The 23504-nt window shown below is 38.0% G+C and overlaps 1 protein-coding gene across 7 annotated transcripts in view; it reads right to left on the bottom strand.

The window, feature by feature from the left end:
* The window catches only part of ARHGAP12 (Rho GTPase activating protein 12), a 113087-nt gene that overhangs the window by 33565 nt on the left and 56018 nt on the right, over nucleotides 1–23504 (bottom strand). For 2 of the 7 annotated variants that reach the window (XM_068562174.1, XM_068562175.1), the window contains exons 4-7: nucleotides 16213–16476; nucleotides 10275–10415; nucleotides 9115–9195; nucleotides 2773–2898 (exon numbers count right to left, since the gene is read on the bottom strand). In XM_068562174.1, coding sequence (XP_068418275.1) covers nucleotides 2773–2898; nucleotides 9115–9195; nucleotides 10275–10415; nucleotides 16213–16476 — 612 coding nt within the window. The remainder of the gene's footprint in view (nucleotides 1–2772; nucleotides 2899–9114; nucleotides 9196–10274; nucleotides 10416–16212; nucleotides 16477–23504) is intronic. The other 5 variants (XM_068562184.1, XM_068562193.1, XM_068562176.1 and 2 more) reach the window with 4 other exon arrangements.

Here is a 23504-nt window from a genome sequence, read left to right as displayed (position 1 = left end):
TATTAATATTTAATGTAATTTATAGCGAACTTTCCAATTATTAGAAATAAGCAAGATTGTTTAAAATGCAAAGAAGAAACCTTAGATTTACAGATTAATAACTCACCAGGAAAAAAAAAGAAATATTTTAATGTCTAAGCCTACAAGAATATATAATAAGAACAAACCAATAATGTGCATTTTTAAAGCAATTCTGCTTTGTCAATATTAAAACATGGTATGTGATTTCTACCTCAGATATTTGTAAAACTATTCATGGAGGATAAGACTGAAAAAAACATTTTTTGGTACCAACAGCCAAGCTCTATTTTTCTCTGTTCTCCTAGAAGCTTTGAATAATTTCAGGAAAAGAGAATTAGGAAAATCATATGCCAATGTCTATTATTATTTTTCCTATAAAACCAAATAATTTACTTGGACATTCATCTTCACATCTGTATCATCTACTTTACTATACTTATGGAACTGGATAACGTACTGCTGATAAGCCTGGGAATTTGTATTAAATCACAGTACAAAAAACCATTAATAAAATCCATTCACTTAGGAAAAAAGTCTTCAGGTTTATATCCTGTACAATCCGTAAATACAGAAACCAGGTAGCAGTGAAACTGTACAGGGAAAATCCTTGAAAGTAACAACCTTAAAATCCAAGACCTACACTATAAATGGAGAAAACATTAAAATCGTTATCAGATATATCTTTATAAAAATTAACTACATTTAATGTCCAAATATCAGTTTAGCCTCATTTAAGTATTTTTTCTAACAGCTTCAGATGTTTTACTTTTCAATTTCTTGACTTCTAAAGGTGTCTAATATGAAAACACTCTGAGAAAAAGAGGAAAGATTTGATGACCCATAAACTAGAAAATAAGTAACTGAATAAAATGAATGGTAATTATAACTTATTTTTCATGGCATCAGTCCTACAGAAATGAAAACCATAGCAAATGGAGTAATAATGTAAACACAACAATTATAATTATTATAAACAAACACTTTTACATTTACACATTTGTTTATGTATACTTATAAATGTACATGCATATATAAATACATCTTAAATGTCTACAAGCAGCAGGTTTTAGTAAAAATCATATATAGGCAGAAACAAACAGATGTATCCATACACACACGCACACACACGCACACACACCTAGCTCCACCAAGGTTGTCTGGCAACTGAATTAGAACCCATATCATCATAACGACATTCGCTACATAGTATGAGGTTTCTCTGATTACCTTCCAAGTTATACGCATTTCACCCCTTATCATATATGAGTCAGCTAGTTTGTTCTGGTATAGTCTCTCTTTTACAATCTCAAATCTTAAAAACGTGTATACTGTGTGATGATAAATAGAAGAGTTTACTTGGTGAAGTAGCTATCTATGACTCCATTTATAAAGGTGGCGGGGGAAGACATGTCTACCAAAAATAAGAAGAGCTCTGGTCTCAAGAAAATCATGTTATCACAGGCTGAAACAATTAGATGAAAAAGGATATATAATAAGAACTTCATGCAGGTTATTCTAATAATAGACTGAAAATGAATCTCAAGAAAGACTGTAAGGGAGTAACGAATTTTAAGTCTACATCACTAAAATAACCATCCTTTTTGTTCTAGTACGAAGAGGCAGTAGAGTTGGCTCAACAACGGCTTTTGCACTAGAGCTTTCATTACATACAGTAGGAGCTTTCTGTATACACTGAACTGTAATCTGGTTCCTGGAGTTAAATGAATTTTTCTATTAAAATCGCTAGGACTCTTACCCACACAGGTTAACCTCAATGCTAGTATATTGGGTTGGCCAAAAAGTTTGTTCAGGTTTTCCCACAAGAGCTTATGAAAACCCGAATGAACTTTTTGGCCAGCCCAATATTTTCAAGCATTCTTCAATAGACAGACTCCAAAATCTCATTCCTTTAATATGCCCCCTACATTCAACCACACAACATCCTTACAAGTAGAAATTCAAAGTACTTGTCTGACTGACTGAGACAATTTAGAAAGGAATTTAAGACTGAAAGTATACAAACACAGAGAAATATGCCTCAGGAGAGTTCATCCTGTTTTCACTAACTACCTAAAAATGCAGGAAACCTATTAATTATGTCAAAGGAGCAGCCTGGTGGTAAAATAACAGAGAGTCCCCAGCAACAAATATTTTAGCTTTAGGGTGTTGCCACTGCCCTCAGATTTTAACATTAGTATGTCTGCTGTTCTACAAATTCGTACTAATTTCCTATTCTATCCCCAAAATGAAGCCACAATGTAAAGATGTAACTCACAAGGAAATTCAAAACTTCATGGCTTTTCCAATCTCATGTTTGCATCAAAATGCATTCCCTATTTGAAACAGAGAACATGACTTCTCAGAAGCACTTGTGCAAAGAGCACTTAGGGAAACAGGAGGAGCAGGGTTCCAATCTTCCCTGGGATGGGAAAGTTAGTTAAACGTCTTTACCATTAAACCTCCTAGAGATTGAAGACAAACAATAATGGATATGTGACTTTAAAAAGAGATGATGAAAAAACACCTGTCACCTACTAGGCCCAAATGTATCACGAAACACATCGTTATGCCACATGTAAGTCAGTCCATTGTGCAAAAATCAAAAAACTTCAAAACCAAACCCCACTTGGGGACAAACTGATATGACATACAATAAAACAGTCATCACCAAGGTATGAGATTCAGCCGAGGAGAAAATACAGAATAAAGAACTTGGCAAAGTCCGCAGCAGATTTTCTCAGAAGGTCCTACCTTGTCATTGGTGTCCAGCACAATGGCGCTATGTCTCCACTTTGTTAACACTATTGGTTCTTGCAGCCGCCTGTCCAGACTCCTACTTTTAATAATTTCTCTTTGCTGCTGAGATGAGGCATTATACTAAAGAAAACAAATTATACCTCATAAATAACAGAAACAAAAGTGGAATCTAAACATGCTGGCTCCAAGTGACACATGGTGTTAGGCAAAATCCACCATGTGACACTAACCTGAGTTTTCTCATCTTTGACCAGCACTGTGACACAATCAAGAAGATCAGAGATTTGGGTACTGGAGAGACCAAGTTAATGTTATCTTTGGCAAAACACTTAATCTCCACAAGGCTAAGTTTCATCAACTATAAAACAGATATAATAGAAATAGAATTCTAAGGATTAAACAGTATAAAAAGTGCCAGATGTAGCCCTGATAGGTTCTCAATAAATAGTAGTAGTTATAATTTATAAAATGAGGTCATTGGACAAATTAATTCTTTAAGGTTCCTTCTACTTCGAAAATCCACATGAATTCAATTTGTGGTTCAGGTTTTTTTAATGATGCTTTCATATACAACAGTATTCTCGCATTTAAAGGAGTTCTTGTTTTTACTTTTACTTTCCATATATAGGCCAAACACACTATTATCTGTTTCTCTGAAGTGGTAAAACATAACCAAGTCAAAAGGTGGAGATGGTACTAGTTCCAAACACCAATCCTGAACATATCAGTTGTGTACAAAGGATAAGTAATAACTACCAACTGAAAATGAAATATAAAATTAAGAACACATTATCAATAAGGTATTAGGTCTTGTGAGTGTCTGAAATGTCAAGTAGACCACCAGGCATAAACATTTGAGAAATGTGAGGTTTAAGAGTTATGCTGTTTTATGCAGGCAGTTTTAATAAATTATAAATAATAAATTATAATAAAATGACAAAAGAAAATTCATCTACTTTTTAAGGGATACATTCTTCTCCTGAAACCAAAGGATACCTAATATCTACTTCTCTAAAAAGCCCAGTAAATCTTAAATTTTAATGACTCGTAATTTCAGTGAAATTATGTTTTATTATATGTTAGTTATACTACTAAATCTCAGTAATATATTATTATTTATATTGTTTTTAATATTTTAAAATCTTCCAACATCTTTCTCCATAATATGCCACTTTTTCACTTTCCAAAATGAGTCCAGACAGGTCCCCCAAACTGTTTCCAAAGCTGTTACTTTGTTTTTTACATTAAAAATTTGCCAAAGCCAGGCAATCACATATGGGTATATGTTTTTCGTTCATTGTTGCTTAACAAACTGCCATCTTAAAATCTGTCACAGAAGTTCACAAAGGGATCATTTCTAGAATGAACAAAGGCAAAGCTCAAAGGCTTCCCCCCAAAATATTCTGCACCGTAAATCGCTAAGTGAAAAGAGACCGAGTTATTAAGCAGAGCTCCTTCCGGACAATCATCGTTAGCAATAATTAAAACGTGTAGTTGCGTGTAAGCTTGTGTATGAACTTTAATGGATACCTACCCTAGCTGTTGAGCTTTATAACTACAGTTGTTTAGAAATCCTTTCCAAGGGGCAAGAAAAATAATGTAAAATTAAACGGGGTAATATTCACAATTTAAAAGGTGCTGGTAATTTTATTAGGCAACAGTATGTTTATAAAAGCAAATAAAGCACCAATAAAATGTCATTTAAAATCTCGTGTAGACAGAAGACAAAAATAAAGTGTCACATAATCAGAGAAAAGAAAAATAAGATGACACCACAGCTAAAATACACACACACACACGCACGCACACACACGTCTAGTTAAACAAGATGGCTAAAACAACATTTTAGAAATCTTTTTAGAACACCTTTTCTCTTTTAAGAATTTTAATTGCGATTTTATTTGAATTATTTCAAACATACAAAAGAACAGCGACTATAATAAAAACCCACCACAAGCTTCAGCACATCTAACATAAAACAGGTGCCTTTTTTTTTTTAAAGAAAAAAAATATTAGAGTCCTCTGAAGACATCTTCCAGGTTCCATTCCTCTCCCTCCCTCCCCGACAGTACCATATAGTTCCGTGCTCACCATTCTCACACGCTTTACACTTTAGTACATATGTATGTATCTATAAATACACAGTACCTGTAAGCTTTTAGATTTTATATAAATGGAATCATATCACATGCATCAATCTTTGACTTGCGTTTTCACTCAATACGTTTTTATTAAAACAAAAAAACAAAAAAAACTGCGTCCATATTGGTGAGTATGCAGCTCTAACTCATTTGTGTTTCACTTCTATGTAACACTACATTATATGCAGATACCACAATTTAACCATTCTGTTATAAATGGACATGTCCGAGGTGGTGGTACTAATTACACTTCTACCAGCAGAACATAATACTTTAGACTGCCCTACTTGGTACTGTTGAACTTATATGCATTTGTGTATATAAAATAAATGTATGTACATGTGCACAAATTTTTAAAATTCTATTAGAAGAGTGAAATGTTACCTCTTTTTCATTCTCTGATTACTTATAAATTTGAACATCTTTTCAAATACTTATTTCATGAATCTCCTCTTCTCTGTATTGCTTAGTCATATATTTTGCCTATTTTTGACTGGGTTCTCTCTTTCACTAGTGTGTACAGAAAGAACCAGGAGGCTCTTTATATATTTAGGCTTCTAAGGCTTCGTAAGCTATGTGAGTTGAATGTAGCTTTTCCGAGTCTGAAGCTCATCTCTTGCCTTTTGTGTATGGTATCTTTTGTATCAAAAGGTGTTCTGTTGAATTTTATGTAGTTATATCTGTCCATCTTTCCCTTTATAATTTTTCCTTATACAGTCTTGTTTAAGAAATCCTTCCCATTCTGAAGTCAAAGATATTCTTTGACATATCATTCTTTAGCCATTAAAGTTTTGCTTATTATGTTGACAACTGTCATCTACCTGGAATTAATTACTAGGTATGAAGTCAAGATCTATGTTTATTTCATTTCTTCATGTGAATAACCAATAATCTTCGCAACATTTATTGCACAGCTCATGCTTTATCTGTTGATTTGTGATGCCACATCTGAGATTCCTATTCTGTTCTGCTTGTCTATTTCTCTACACATGTGCCCACAACTTAATCACTACAGCAGGAACCCCATCCCTGCCCCCAGCTTCTCCCTACTCAGGAATATTTTGGTTCTTCATAGACCTTTGTTTGCAAATAAAATTTAGCATCAGTTCAAAAAAAAAAAAAAAAAAAAGGTAGGGACGGCAACAGGAAATGGAAATACAGTGAATTTACAGATCAATGGGGACATTTATAAAATTAAGTGTCCCAACCCAAGGTCATAATGGTGTATTGCACCATTTCAGGTCAACTTTTATGTCCCTCAATTCTGCTCTGAAATTTTCTTCATTAAGATCTTACAAACCTTCTACAGGCGTATTCTTAGTTATGACTCTTCCTAGTGTTGCTGCTGCTTCTAATGTAAAAAAGATCTTTATTCCTATCACATTTTCAAATTGACCTTTTATTAGAGACATGGGTAGTTTTTAGGTTGATTTTAATATCATCACTCTTCAGTTTGCCGAATCTCCTGATTTTCTAGTAATCAAAAGAACAACTGAATCTTTCAATTCATTTTTTTTTCTTATTTTATTGTTGAATAGAAACACTGATGGGAAAGTTATAGTCTAGGTCCTAACTCTATTGGCAAAGCTTCTGTAATCGCACGATGAAGTATGAGATTTACTGTTGATTATATGATAAATAACCTTTAGCATGATGTAATATATCATTACATGTGAAGTGATCTTTTTGTAGAAACATATAGTTGGGTCATGGTTTTTTGTCATTTCTGAGAATCTTTTAACAGCTGTGTTTAAACCATTTACATTTAATGTAATTATTTATATGTTAGGATTTAAGTCTATTTTATTTGTTTTCTGTTCTGTTTATCATTCCTGTTTCTCCTTTCCTGCCTTCCTGTGGACTACCCTGAGGAGTTTTTAGTATTACAGTTTAATTTACCTATAGTTTCTTAAGTCTATCTCTTGTTACAGTTTTTTAGTGCTTGCTCTAGGGATTACAATGTACATACTTAATTTCTCACAGTCTACCAGTATCAGCATTTTACTATTTCAAGTGAAATGTGGAAACCTTACCAACAATTACATCACACTACTCTCCCCTCTTTATGATATAGTTGTTTTAAATATCATCTCCGCCTACAATGAATACTTCTTCAGAAATGTTATAATTTTTGTTTTAAAGGTCAAACATAATTTTTAAAACTCAGGACAAAACTCTCCTCAGATAGTCACCCTTCCCATTGTACTTTCTTCATTCTTAATGTTCCAAGTTATCTTCATTTATCATTTCTCTTCTGTTTTAAGGACTTCCTATAGCAATTCTTTGAGAACAAGACTGCTAGTAATATATCTCTTAGTTTACTTTCATCTGAAAATGTCTTCATTTCACCTTCATTCCTGAAGGATATTTTTGCTGGACGTACAATTATGGCTTGACAGGTTTTTTTTTAAGCATTTGTAAAATGTTACACCACTTCCTTCTGGCTTCATGGTTTCTGATAAGACATCCACTGCCATTCAAATCATTATTACCCTACAGGTACTGTGTTGTTTCATTGAGCTGCTTTCAAGATTTTTTTTTGGAGGAGGAAAAAGGGAAGTCTTTAATTTTCAGAAATTTGATTACAATGCATCTGGATGTGGATTTGAGTTTATCCTGTTTAGTATTTATTCAGCTTCTTGAATCTGTTGATTTGTCTTTTGCCACATTTGGGTGTTTTCAAACATTGTTTCTGCATATATTTTTCAGCCTCACACTCTTTCTCCACTTTTTCTTGATTTCTGATGAAATGAATGTTAGATCTTCTGTATTTTCCCACAGATCTCTGAGGCTTTGTTGATTTTCTTAAAATGTATTTACTCCTTCTGGGTCCAGGAGGCTAGCCTGGTGCATTCCTCTCATGGCAGTGGCAGAAGCGGAGCCCTGGCGCACAAGCCCATTTCAATACCATGTTTGTGACACATTTGCTCATGTCCCACCAGTGAAAGCAAGTCACATGACTAGACTGGATTCAGTCACGGTAACAGCAGGGCAATACGCCCCATCCACAGCGGGAGGCCACTACAAAGGTACACAGCAGACAGCACAGATACAGGAGTGGGTAAGGAATGGGTCCAATGCTGCAATCTGACACCACAGGTAATCTGGCTGTCTACCCTTTGATGGCTTTTAAGATTGTCTCCTCTACTGAACTTCCACAGATCCAGTAAAATCTGTCAACACGTGTATTTATTTTTCTCTTTTCTGGTCCGTATTGAGGGCGTATCTTCCAGTTAAAAATGCATGCCTTCCTTTAGTTTTAGAAAATTCCCAGAAATTATACTTTCCAATACTATTTCTCTACCATGTCCTCCATTTTCTTCTTCTAGAATTCCTGATATATGAATATAGGAAACTTTCCACCCATCTTCCATTTCTCCTAACCATGCTTTAATATTCGTTACCTTCCTGTCCCTCTGTCTATAGTTTACACTATCCACTGCACTTTATATTTCAATGATTTTTTTTCTATATCCATGTATCTTTATACAAATAATATTTTTCTTTAAACTGACTTACTCCAGGACAAAGAAAACTAAAGTCTATCTGGTAATTGACACTACAGATATGTCTACTTACACTTGTCTTCTAAAACATTAAAATAATGTACCAATTAAACTTTAAATGTTTGCTCAGATTTCCCTTAAAATTATCTGAATACTAGTAGTGATAAGTATATGACCACTATGAAACCTACTGCTTTAGATAAACTCAGCCCTGGTGCACTTAGCTAGAGAGAGCCAGTGAGACCCTAGATCTCATTGCCACAAGCTGCTGATGACTGACTCAATTACAACACACATCTACATACAAGAATAAACTTGAATACTGAGTTGCTTTTCTTTCTTTAAAAAAATAAATATAAGACCAACTTCATGTAGAAAACGCAATATATTCAAGGGAACTATTGGCATTATTGGCACTGAAGGGGACACTGTATCCAGGAACAATGAAAAACTGATTTCAAGTTAAACCAAAAGAATCTTTAAATAGGGATTATCAGTATTATATAGCTATAAGATAATGCACATCTTAGAAAAATTTAGCCAAAGGATTCTCGATGAATTCTGAAAAAACTAGTCTTGCTGCTTTTTAGACGTTGAATAAAAATTTAAAAGTGAATCTGCTGTAACCATTTTCAGATATTATTTCATCTACTATTTCTAAACAGAAATCCAGTGTTAATGTTTATTACCTTTGGCAACTCCCATTCTGACCGAGATCCATCTGCACTGTAGTAATATTGTCTACCTTGATCATCAACATGCTTGAGCCACTATAAAGACAAAACAGGTGTTATGTTTTAAATGTACATAAAATAGAGTTTAAGCCTATACAACCAGAGATATTAGATGACATTCTTATGAATTTTATTCTACTTGCTCAAGACCACTGCAAAAGAAATATAACAAACCTATACTAATAGACTTGCATTTTAAGTTTGTTAAAAGTAAGTAAACTAGGGACTTCCCTGGTGGTGCAGTGGTTAGGAGTCCGCCTGCCAATGCAGGGTACACGGGTTCAAGCCCTGGTCCAGGAAGATCCCTCATGCCGCAGAGCAACTAAGCCCGTGCACCACAACTACTGAGCCTGCGCTCTAGAGCCCATGTGCCACAACTACTGAGCCCATGTGTCACAACTACTGAAGCCCACACGCCTAGAGCCTGGGGTCCGCAACAAGAGAAGCCACCACAATGAGAAGCCTGCGCACCGCAACACAGAGTAGTCCGCGCTCACCGCAACTAGAGAAAGCCCGCACAGCAAGGAAGACCCAATGTAGCCAAAAATAATTAATTAATTAAAAAAAAAAAAAGCATATCTCCATTTATTCCCAAGGGTCTTATTCTTTAAACTAGCACAACAACCCGTTACCTTCTCTGATGATAAACACATAAAATTTCAACATGCATTCTCAAACTAGTTAATTAATCATAAAATACTAGATTCATGGTTTTTGTTTTATGTAACTTGGTTACAAAAGAAAAAGGAGTGTAAGAAGTGAGGTGGTATGCCATAACAGCATGTTGAGAAAACTATTCCCAAAACACTATTCCCCAAGAAAAACACAAAGAAATATGTTTACTGAAGAAGTGTAAGCAGACTGACACTCAACGGGTCTACTCTTCAAAGGGTCTGTCTTAAACAGGTTGACACCACAAACATTACTGTAAACTGGAAGTAGTTTAAAACCATGAATAAGTAGTTACACTGAGTTTTCATATTGTCAGTTGACATGATTACAGAATTACAAGAAAATATTTTCATGAGTTTTAAAAATACTACTAAAGCTTCAGTACACAATGATTTTATGAGAGGAATCTGACAAGAAAACTAGATGAGAGAAAAAGAAAGTACCTTTTCATTAGTACAGTCACTGGTATACAAGGTGTGCCCACGTTCATCCAACTCTTCTGACCAACCCCTTGGAGGAGAACCATACTGACTATCTGACTGGCTGTAACACATGCTGTGGTAGTTTTCTTCTGATGAAAGAAGCTATCAATAGTCAGAAACATAAGGATTTTTCTTCTTTGAACATATATATATATATATATATATATATATATATATATATATATATATATATATATATATATATATGCAGCAGTTGAAAATCTAAGCAATTGACTTTATTTGGCTATACATACTAATATATCTTGAATATATTTAAATATTTAGTTTTCAAAACAAATTGTTTAGTCTTTTTAATGGTACACTGTAAGTGGTAAGGTGAAATTAGTAAGTTATTTTATCGCATTAATGCAAGCCTAGAAAAATTTACTATAATGAAATTGAGGACAATGCTTTCAGACTGAGAGATAAAATGCTGCCTTCTATTTAATGCTGCTTTTGAACTGAAATCAGGTTAAAAAATGACAGGGGTGCGTGTGTGTGTGTGTACACACATCTATGTGTAAGCAAAGCAGGAGGTGAGGGCACTTCATTAGACTGAGATTCTTGAAACTTCTCACCTATTTATTGCAAGTTCCTAGGCAAATGCCCCGCAAAAAGTGCTCAATAAATATATCTTGAACTATTTTTTTAAAGCGTGTGGGATGGAGATGGGGGGAGAAAAGACACTAGCTTTGTAACACTCTATTTTATGTTCTAATTTACTGTCAAGTTTTCTTAACTCACTCAACCAAATGCTTCTTAAAACTATTCAAAACTACACTTTGAAAGAAGAAAAAATAATATTGAGAAAATACAAACACAATACAGAAAGATTTAAAAATTCAGTATGTAATATTTGCTAGGCTAACTCTAATGTGCAAATGACCCTTCCAGGGTCACGTTCAGGTAAAATAGCTTCTACAATTAAATCTACTCAATCAGACTGGATTTTCTACCATAATTTGGTCTGAAACACTAAGATGTGTAGATTCTCAATGCTGTAGAGGTAACATACGTAAACATCCTAACGTTAGTAATATGTTCACAAAAACTGACATAGACAACTTAACAGAAGCCTTGTGTAGAGTGAGCTATATATGTTTTGTAACAGTAATGTTTTTAAAAAATGAAAAACCTAACTCAAAAATCAGGATTTATTTTAATTTAATTGAGACTACTTAAAATGTAAGCTCATATAGGAGAGGTACAATAAAATCTTTTAGAAACAGAATAAAAGAAGGCAATCTGTACAGGAAAATATTATTCAACCATCAAAAAAAAAAGAAGGAAGGTTTCCCTGGTGGTGCAGTGGTTAAGAATCCGCCTGCCAATGCAGGGGACACGGGTTCGATCCCTGGTCCGGGAAGATCCCACATGCCGTGGAACAACTGAGCCCATGCGCCACAACTACTGAGCCTGTGCTCTAGAGCCCACGAGCCACAACTACTGAAGCCCGCGTGCCTAGAGCCCATGCTCCACAACAAGAGAAGCCACTGCAATGAGAAGCCCGTGCACCGCAACGAAGAGTAGCCCCTGCTCCCCGCAAGTAGAGAAAGCCCGCGTGCGGCAAAGAAGACCCAACGTAGACAAATAAATAAATAAATAAATAAGTTTATTTTAAAAAAAGAAGAAGAAGAAGAATCCAGAAAGGTAAGTAGAATAAAAAAGCAGCTTCCTCCTTGAAGGCATTTGCCAAATCCTGAACTAGAACATTAGTTTTCAAGGCCATGCAGAAATGCTGGGGAACAGGACTCGGAACAACCTAAGGCAGTGAGTCCCACAGTAAAGAAAGGGGACCCCAAAGAATTATACCTGCAGTTTATGGGGTGAACCAGAAACAAATCTTGGCCCTTTATTCCATGCTAGGAAAATCACAGGACTAATCAGGGGAAACTGGGGGAGAACGCAACAAGCCACTCTTCATGCAATCCAAAATTACTACTACCTAGGTGACCTGTGAAAACGCAAACTGAAAATTTAGTTTCAAATGTTCACAGCATACTAGTTTCCTCAGGCACCTGGCAGAAACAAAAGCAAATCCTCTCTGAAGGAACAAACTTTCAACCCTAGCATTAAACTTGCTATATATGAATTTCCAACAACTATAATCTCACATTAAAACACACACACACACACGATGTAAAACAAACACCATGAGTGAGAGTCAGTAGAAAAACAGCATATTCAGACTCTTAAAGACTATATACTGAAATTATCAAAAATAAAGTAGAAAATAAGACTTAAGAAAGATATGACAAATGAATGCAATATATGATCCTTCACTGCAGGAAAAAAACTATAAAGGATATGAGTTGACAAGTGGGAAACACGAACATTACCTTTGTATTAAATAATATATTAATATTAAATTTCTTGGGTGTGATAATGTATTTTTCACACACAAAAAAAAAGATTTTGCTGGAAAAAGTCCCTATACTTAGAGAATAAAATATTATGTTGTCTGGTCCAAATGATTCAGAAAAAAAAAATTACTGCAGAGTTAGAAGGGTAAAAGGAGGGAGAAAGTAATAAGGCAAATGTGGTAAAGTGTTAACAACTTGTAAATCCAGATGAAGGGTACCTAACAGCTCACTATACTATTCTTTCTACTTTTTTTGTATGTTTCAAACTTCTCAAAATAATAAGATGGGGAAGCTCCCCCAAACAAATTAAAAATAACACATTTTTTAAATTCAAGGGTTGCTTTAATATCAAACAAACATACATGATGAAGAGAAAAACAGTAAACAGGAGCTTGACTTGGAAATGACTGGGAACAAGCAGAGAGAGACACAGCAATAAAATGTTAAAGTATAAGGGAAATCAAGAGACATGATAAACGGAGTAAGCAAATTAATCGTTCATCTAATCAAAGTCCCAAAACAAGAGGAAAGAGAAAATGGGACAGGAGCTGTATATAGACAATGCCTAAGAGTTTTTCCAGAACTAATCAAAGATGGAACGCCTCAAATTTGGGATTCCCAACAAAGCCCCGGAAGGAAATAAAAAAGATAACTTCACCTAATCACATCATAGTGAAATTACAGACACGAGATCCTCAAAGCCACCCACAAGAAGAGACCTACAAGTTGAATCTTCCACATCAACAATGGAAGCCAGAAAACATGAGAATAAAGTCTTCAACGAACAAGGGAAAAATAAAAAGCAATCAGCTTAGAACTGTGTACCAGGCAAAGATATTCTTGAAAAATAAGGATGAAAAATAAATTTGCATGCAAATGAAAACTAAGATTCTATCACTAACAGAGGCTCACTAAGGAAATTTAAAAGTAGGTACTTAAGACAGTATAAAGTTATCCAAGATAACCTAATTTGCCTAAGAAATGTGAAAAAAGAAAGTGGTACGTATGAGGATAAATTTTAAGAGTCACCATGTAGAACAAGTAGTAAGGGAGCTAAAAAATAGAAATAAAATAAACAACGATAGCACCACTGCACGTATAGTTCTTGTACGGTTTCAAGGAGCAAGAAGATGCTGATTAACCGCAGACTTGGATAAGTATGCCAGTTACAACTTCTAAGGCGGCGTTTCTCATCAGCAGCACCGTGGACAGTTAGGGCCAGATTGTTCCTCACGGTGGGAGCTGTCTTGTGAATCACAGGATGCTCAACAGCTTCTCTGGCCTCTACCCACGAGATGCCAGTAGCCCTCGCTGAGTTGTGACAACCCAAAATATCCCCAGATGTTGCCTAGGTGCCCCCCAGAGACAACACTGCCCCACATGAGAACCACTGTTCTAGGGCAACCACTGAAATGACAAGCTTCTGAGTTCGGATGAGAGGGCGAGCACCTGCCCCCTCTCAAACCCTACTAAAATAAAAGTATCGAAACAAGCCTAGAAAGACCCGAACCGTCAAGAACAGGGAGAACACAAGGAGACACAACAGCCACAAAACTCTGGAGGCTGAGAAGCAGAGGAACAAACACCTAAATTATCCGCAAAGAAAGCAGAATCTAAACTGGTCGGGGGGTGGGGGTGGGCGCCCAGGAGGGAAGATGAAATCCAACAGGTCTGCGGAGCGAAATCTTCAAATGGCCCAGGAACTGACAGTACTAGGTCCTCCTGGAACCGCGGGTACTGAACTGAGGACTGAAATCGCCAGACTCCCCTTCCTCATGCCTGGCCACTAGGTGTGCACCCCTCCCTCATTCCAGCCCAAGTGTAGGGTTTTACTCCCTCTCAAGAGGGATGCTGAGTTGGAAGACAACAGGCACGGCTGGGACGCAGGTATCAAACAGAAAGCGGGGAGACTAAGGAACTACGTGCAAACTAAACGCCGGGTACCAAGACCCAGGCGGCCCTTACTGTCCAGGCGTGAAGACTTCTGCAGAGACGGGCCAGTCTGAAAGGGAAGACCGAATGGCTCCAACCCTGGAGACACCCCACACGCAGCCGACTGAGATCGCCGTAAGGTCAAGTTCAAGATGCCTTGCAACTGTGAGAAAAACTTAATTCCAACCTAGAATTCTTCACTCAGGCCAACTATCGATTAAATAGGAGGGCAGAATACAGACTTCTTCACACACAAAGTCTCAATGTTACCTCCCATGCCCAACCTTTCTCAAGAAGTTACTGGAAGATATGCTCCAGCCACTCTGGAAATACCTATTTTACACAATACCTGCAGAGAGTGAGTGGTGTGAGCTCAGACTCTGACATACTAATCATTCCCATCTAGTCACTGAAATAGAAAGCTAAGAAGGGTTGTTAAAGTTCCCATGTATACTTCAAATTTCTTTAAATTATTCTACAATTTAGCCCTTACCCTAATTCTTCCAAATTATAAGATTTTACTTTGATACACAGGACAACTTATTTTCAAATCTTTCTGGACACACAAATTCAAATAACTTTCCTAACATTTTCCTATTATAGTAACACATGAACAATTTCTCACTATCCTCCACCTCATTCCTGAACACTAAAAGTGCAAGTTACCACCAAAGCAAAGCTATAAATATACAACTGAAAAACGGGATAAGACGAGGGGTCATTAACTATAAGAAGCTTTCAGATTCTGCTAGATACAGGATGTGTTACCTGACTTCTCCAGCTCCTACCTAACTGGAGTTCTGTTCTTACTGTGCAAGCCAGCCGCTCTCTCTAAGAGCAGGTGTCCTGTGCGGGTGCGGGGGCCGCCGTCTACCAAACAGCAGGATTCAGCTCCACTCTATCCACCCTACCCAAGCTTCTCCCGCACATCTGAACAGTCCCAAGCACTCTCTCCAGGCCTCGGAGATAAGTGTTTCTCAAAACCCCGCTGGCCAATTCACCGCACCACCCTCTGAGAGGTGGGAGGGGGGTGAGACCAAGGCAGGTGGGGAGACAGCATGGACACATGTTAGAGAAAATAACGATACAGAGTGAACTGTCAGACTTCGAGGGTGGTCCGTTCACAGCAAAGGAATTACACTTATTTCCCCTACATAGAAATAAAAAGTGATCTTGTATCTCTAACAAAAACTGACAAGTATCTTGCTAGCCCCACCAAACCATAAAGAAAAGTGTCATTTAAATAACTTTGTTTTTATTTGTTTGGCTAAATCATATCACATATCTTCTCTCCTTTTTCTAAAAGATGTCACTCCTTGGGCAATAACAATGATTGAATTAGTATCTTCTAGCGCATGAAGGAAACTACTGGCTCTAGGCAACATTAACCCAGTTAATTCCGGAACTAGTAAGCATGCTACAAGGCTAGCCGCTGTCCACTAGTTAGAGATTAGGAAGCAACAAGCAGTAATATAATAAAACGTGGGAAAAAGATTTAGTATCTTAGAGATTTCAAGGGTTAGAAGCAAACCTATTCACTTCTTTGAGGAACAAGAAGAGAAAAAGCTTGGTAACTCACTGGTTGACCCCCTAACTCCTCATACCTCTTGATCTCCTGGACTCTGGGAATCTCCTTTGCTTATGTTTGTATCTCGAGTCCAACGAGGGGGTTTCCAAGTTCTTTCCTGTGTTCCTCTGTTATAGTAATAACAACGCCCTGAACTATCTTTATGAGTTTCCCATTCTCCATTAATCTGAACTGCTGGGCTTCCAGGGATCGGGGGGAGAGCCGACTGGGATATTTTCAGTTCTTGCAGGTTAGCGTAGACAGGAGAATCTGGCCGCCCTTGATTTGGAGGTGTTGTCGCCTGTGAAAAATGTGAAATATCCATGTTTAAACTGGCATAACGCTTATAATTAAACATGAGATTTATAAACATAAATACTAATTCATTTTAAAACATATATACAGGTGTATATATTCTTTTTAAGGAAACAAGAATTTAACAGTTTTAATATTCATAGTTTGAAAAAAACATAAGCTTTAAAGAGAATCCAAAGTGTGCTTGGGCTTCCCTGGTGGCGCAGTGGTTGAGAATCTGCCTGCCAATGCAGGGGACACGGGTTCAGGCCCTAGTCCAGGAAGATCCCACAGGCCGCAGAGCAACTAAGCCCGTGCGCCACAACTAGTGAGCCTGCGCCCTAGAGCCCACGAGCCACAACTACTGAGCCCACGAGCCACAACTACTGAAGCCCGCAGGCCTAGAGCCCGGGCTCCGCAACAAGAGAAGCCACCGCAATGAGAAGCCCACGCACCACAACAAAGAGTAGCCCCCGCTCGCCGCAACTAGAGAAAGCCCGTGCGCAGCAACGAAGACCCAACGCAGCCAAAAATAAATAAATTAATTAATTTTTTTTTTTTTTTTAAAGTGTGCTTAATTACTTCCCCTCACCCTGAAAGAATACTCAACTAGAAGTCAGGAGCTGTGGGTTCCAGTTCAAGATCTGGCCTAACAAGTTGTAAGACAACGGAAAAGATCCTTCATCTCTCTGAAACTGAACTATTTAATCTCTGTAAGTGAAGAAACTGGATTAAACCATGTAGGTCCCCATAGGCTCTAAAATTCTATGATTTTAGGCAATTTTTAAAATATAAAAAGCTTACATATGGGTAACTCAGCATTTATTCAGAAAACTGTCAAAAGAAAGATTTCATATCCTAAGCTCTAATATTTTTTTTTTTTATAAATTTATTTATTTATTTATTTATTTTTGGCTGCGTTGGGTCTTCGTTGCTGCGCACAGGCTTTCTCTAGTTGCGGTGAGTGGGGGCTACTCTTCGTTGTGGTGCACGGGCTTCTCATTGTTGTGGCTTCTCTTGTTGCGAAGCACGGGCTCTAGGCGCGCAGGCTTCAGTAGTTGTGGCACGTGGGCTCAGTAGTTGTGGCTCGCGGGCTCTAGAGCTCAGGCTCACTAGTTGTGGCGCACGGGCTTAGTTGCTCTGCGGCATGTGGGATCTTCCCAGGCCAGGGCTCGAACCTGTCTCCCTTGCATTGGCAGGCAGATTCTTAACCACTGCGCCACCAGGGAAGCCCCTAAGCTCTAATATTAAATCAAGAATATAAGTAAAAGACAAAGGAGATACTTCAGCTAAGAATTTACCACATACTACTTCTCAGCTATAATTTCTCAGTAGCCATAAACAAATCTTTCCTCTCTTTCTAGTCTACTTATTTGTGAATTTCCTAAGACTGGAAAAACAATTAGTAGTAACTCTGATTTACATGCTTATTCAGTCTCAACCTTCAGTTTTACTTTTTATTTTTAAATGTCTCACTAGATGTCAGTCAAGAGCAGAATACTCTTCATACACTTTGCAGAAGGACACTGTAAACCGTATTAAGTTAGAATTATAACTACTGAAAGAAAAAGTATGCCTTTTTAATACTGTGTGTTTGTATCTGTGTATACATCTTTCCTTTTACAAGAGGGTTTCTCAACCTCAGCACCACTAACATTTGGGAAGAGATCATTCTTTTTGCGGGAGGCTATCCTGGGCGTTGCAGAATGTTCACTAGCATCTCCAGCCGCCACCCACTAGATGACAGTGGCTTCCCCTCACTGTGACAATTAGAGTCTCCAGACACTGCCAAATGTCTCATGGGGACAAACTGCCCCTGGTTGAGAACCTTTGCCATATTAGTCCTAGAATTATTCAGATGTTCAATTACTTCTATAATATACCGTTTTTTGGGTTTTTTTTTGTTTTTTTAAATTTATTTATTCTATTTATTATTTATTTTTTTTGGCTGCGTTGGGTCTTCACTGCTGTGCGCGGGCTTTCTCTAGTTGCGGTGGGCGGGGGCTACTCTTCGTTGCGGTGCGTGGGTTTCAGTAGTTGTGGCTCGCAGGCTGCAGAGCGCAGGCTCAGTAGTTGTGGCGCACGGGCTTAGTTGCTCCGCGGCATGTGGGATCTTCCCAGACCAGGGCTCAAACCCGTGTCCCCTGCATTGGCAGGCGGATTCTTAACCACTGTGCCACCAGGGAAGTCCTATAATATACCATTTTATGAACACTTGAAAACACTGAATTAAAAAAGGGAAATGTGGGCCATCATCAAAAAATCTACAAACAATAAATGCTGGAGAGGGTGTGGAGAAAAGGGAACCCTCCTACACTGTTGGTGGGAATGTGAACTGGTTCAGCCACTATAGAGAACAGTATGGAGGTTCCTTAAAAAACTAAAAATAGAGTAACTATATGACCCAGCAATCCCACTCCTGCGCATATACCCAGACAAAACTATAATTCAAAAAGATACATGCACCTCTATGTTCACAGCAGCACTATTCACAATAGCCAAGACATGGAAACAACCTAAATTCAGCAGAGGAATGGATAAAGAAGATGTGGTACATATACACAATGGAATATCACTCAGCCATGAAAAAGAATGAAATAATGCCACCTGCAGTGACATGGATGGCCCTAGAGATTGCCATACTGAGTGAAGTAAGTCAGAGAAAGACAAATATCATATGATATTGCTTATATGTGTAATCTAGAAAAATGGTACAAATAAACTTATTTACAAAACCGAAATGGAGTCAAAGATGTAGAAAGCAAACTTTTGGTTACCAAGGGGGAAGGGGGAGGGAGGGATAAATTGAGAGACTGGGATTGACACAGACACACTACTAGATATAAAATAGATAACTAATAAGAACCTATTGCATAGCATAGGGAACTCTACTCAATACTCTGTAATGACCTATAAGGGAAAAGAATCTAAAATTAAAGAGTGGATATATGTATATGTATAACTGAGTCACTTTGCTGTACAGCAAAAACTAACACAACACTGTAAATCAACTAGACTCTAATAAAAATTTTATAGAAGGGAAATGTGGATGGATACACTGAATCAGTTTTACTGAAATTAAAGTACTTTAACTTCTAAAATATTATTTGCCTATAAATTAAATTATAATGAATCTAAATCACAGAATAAGCTTTACAAAAGAAAACAGTAGGGGCTTCCCTGGTGGCGCAGTGGTTGAGAATCTGCCTGCCAATGCAGGGGACATGGGTTCGAGCCCTGGTCCGGGAAGATCCCACATGCTGCGGAGCAACTGGGCCCGTGAGCCACAGCTACTGAGCCTGCGCGTCTGGAGCCTGTGCTCCGCAACAAGAAAGGCCGCGATAATGAGAGGCCCGCGCACCGCGATGAAGAGTGGCCCCCGCTTGCCGCAACTGGAGAAAGTCCTCGCACAGAAACGAAGACCCAAGAGAGCCATAAATAATAAATAAATAAATAAATAAATAATAAAAAGAAACGTCAATCTTTAAAAAAAAAAGAATCTGCCTGCCAATGCAGGGGACACGGGTTCGAGCCCTGGTCCAGGAAGATCCCATATGCTGCGGAGCAACTAAGCCCATGCACCACAACTACTGAGCCTGCGCTCTAGAGCCCGCGAGCCACAACTACTGAAGCCCGTAGGCCTAGAGCCCGTGCTCCGCAACAAGAGAAGCCACTGCAATGAGAAGCCCGTGCACTGCAATGAAGAGCAGCCCCCGCTCGCCGCAACTAGAGGAAGCCCGCGTGCAGCAACAAAGACCCAACGCAGCCAAAAATAGAAAAATAAAAATGAAAGAAAATAGTAAAACTAACCCGACACCTGAATACATTTATAAAACGGTTACCTTTGGTCTTTTTAAACATGGTAATTATGCAAATATTGTACTCAGTGATACAAATTAGACCATTTTCCTATAAATGTTAGCTTTGAATTTAGACTATCACCAAAGAGCATTTTTCTATGAAGAAAGTCTATCCATGAAGACAGATTTCCATGTGTTTCTCTTCCAGACTAATTCCAGATCCTGATGACTTAGCTGGGTAACAGTGCTTCTCTGACTAAAACCAACTCTGTTAATATAACAAGCAATTCTATATAGTAAATCATTTCCCAGGACCTTATCTAGAAAATTCAACAAGTGTTAAAGTTCTTTGCTCCTGATACTTCACTAGACTTGGGGAAATAAAGACGCCAAGAAACAGCAACTTTCTAAACAATGTTAGAGACACATTGTACTACAGCTTTAAGAAATAACTCATTCCTGTTGTTTAAACAATTCAAATTTAAACAGTATTCCCCAATTTAAAAAAACTGAAATGCCTTAACAAAGTTTATAAGGCTAGCATAATTCTGAAACAAAAGCAGAGAATTAAATGAAAGAAAAGTACAAACCAATCTCACTTATAAATATAAATGAAAATATACTAAATAAAACATTAGCACTCAAATCTAGCACTGCATTAAATAAATCAGGAAAAAGCAGAAATATTAAGGGAGTCCGTCTTCTGGAATCTCTTCCTGTAATTCTTTACATTAACAGATTAACTTGATCATCTCCACAGACACCAGCAAAGCTACTGATAAAATTCAACATGGATTCAGGATAAAACTCTTAGCAAGTGAGGAACAGGTGATGCCTCCTTAATTTGATTTTTTAAATTATTATTCAAAATAAACATCATACTCAGCAAGACACTGAGAGAAGCATTTTCATTAAAGTCAAGAATAATTCCAGGGGGAGTTCCCTGGCAGTCCAGTGGTTAGGACTTGGCGCTTCCACTGCAGGGGGCCTGGGTTCAATCCCTGGTCAGGGAACTAAGATCCTGCAAGCCACGGAGCGCAGCCAAAAGAAGAAAAATCCCAGCATGCCAAGTACCATGGCTTTTATTCAACAAATGTACAATACTAAGATATGAAATGTACTGAGACATGAAAAATGAGTTAACTCATAAATACCCAGTAGGAAAACAACCCTGATATTTGTCACTGACATAATGAATATTTGAAAACCTAAGTCCATGAAAACTACTAATAAGTTTAATAAGTTGGCCAGATAAAAAGATCACTTAAAATCAGTTTCTGATACATGAGCAATGACAAGTTAGAAACTGTAACAGAATTTTAAAAATCTCATTCACACTAAGAATTGTTAAAACATAGTTAATAAGCTTAACAAAAAGCTTTAAAAAAATAAGCTTAAAAAAAATGAGGAGTACTTCTAGATAAACTGTTGTTCCTTAATTTCGTAAATGTGTTCCTTCTCAAAAAATTAATCTATAAATTCTACAAATTCAATGCAATGTTTGGCACACAGTATAGTTAGTTCACAGCCTTGCGTACAGGAGCACTGAAGGAAATTTGTTGAATGAACAAACAAGTGAACAAAAGAATGCAAACATATATACCCAAGTAAAAGCAAAACTGAAGGACTTGGAAATGGTTACACGTGATAAAGAGAGGAAACTAGGAATCATCCACATTTCTAGCTTGGGAACAAGGATGGACAACTGTGTCACCATTTAAGACAGGACTAAAAGTGGACTAAGCGTCAAACACGCAGCGGTGCTAAGGTTACAAATACGATTAAAAATTAGTCTTGTCTTCCAGGACCTCATAATGTAGTAAAAGAACGTGAAACAAAGGTCACTTAAATGCATAACAGACCTCATGCTAGAGCTACACATGAGACAGTGTAGGAGCAAAATCAAAGAGACTTGGAACCAAGGGAATGAGCCTCAGAAATGAATACATCAGAATTAGCCAGGTCAAAGCAGGGGACACAGGAGGCAGAAGAACAAACGTCAGAAAAAATCACGGTGCACTCAGGGAAGGATGCCGGCTCAGAGGGCAGGTGAGAGGAGAGGCACGGGAAAGATGTAAAGAGAAGCAAATGCCAGAACAAGGAGAGTTTGTGTGTCATGTTCAACAGCAGACGTTACCCAGCAGCATTTAGGGAATAACTGGAGAAGTTAAGCCAGGAAGTACATTCTGAGTCAAAATTTTGAAATACTGCAGATTTTAGATGAACACAATTAGATGCAGCGATCAGTTAGGAGGTCGGTACAGACAGAAGACGAGAGAGGCAAGAGGACAAGAGGAGTAGGAATAGAGAAGCAGGGCCAGATGCGAGAAACAATTAGAAAGTTATGTTAGCATGCAGATTGTATGTCTGTTTATGTGAAGCATGTTTTTTGGTGTACGTGTGTTTAACCATGGGTTAAATAATGTCAAGATGAAGAACAGGATGAAGAGAGGAACACAGAGGAGTTCCACTTAGATTGTAGTAGGTTGGAACTCCTTTTCAAGTCCAGGTGGAAATGCTCAGACTGCCAGGTACCCAGATTGGGAGCTCAGTATAGAATCAGCGCTAAAAACATAAAAGCCATCAGCACACTGGTGGGGCCAGACCTTAAGAGAGCACACAGAGGGAGAGGGGACAGGCCCCTGGGGAGCACCACGCAGCTGCGTTACAAGGTAAAGTGAGGACACAGGCATGAGGTTAGCCTGGGGTCTGGCACCGTGACCTCTGGCGGTGTTACTACAACTACTGATGCAATTAATATAATTAAGGTACTAAGCAAAGTAAGAGGATCCAGTAAAGGAAACAGAAAGTCAGAAGTAGACAGCCTGACAGGAAAAGATGGTATTTAAAAGTCAAGGAGAAGGAAAATTTCAAAAGAAGGGGAACTTGTTTCACTCTGAAGACTTCAATACGAGAGCCGTGAAACAACCACTAGATTCAGGAGTTAAGACGACATGAGGGGGCTTCCCTGGTGGCGCCGTGGTTAAGAATCCGCCTGCCAATGCCGGGGACACGGGTTCGAGCCCTGGTCCAGGAAGATCCCACATGCCGCGGAGCAGCTAAGCCTGCGAGCCACATGCACTCTAGAGCCCATGAGCCACAACTACTAAGCCCGCGTGCCTAGAGCCCGTGCTCCGCAACAAGAGAAGCCACCGCAATGAGAAGCCCACGCACCGCAACGAAGAGTAGCCCCTGCTTGCTGCAACTAGAGAAAGCCCACACACAGCAACAAAGA

Source organism: Eschrichtius robustus, chromosome 1 (assembly GCF_028021215.1).
Source record: "Eschrichtius robustus isolate mEscRob2 chromosome 1, mEscRob2.pri, whole genome shotgun sequence".
Classification (NCBI taxonomy): domain Eukaryota; kingdom Metazoa; phylum Chordata; class Mammalia; order Artiodactyla; family Eschrichtiidae; genus Eschrichtius; species Eschrichtius robustus.
Note: the sequence above shows the minus strand (reverse complement) of the source record. Positions and strands in the feature narration are given on the sequence as shown.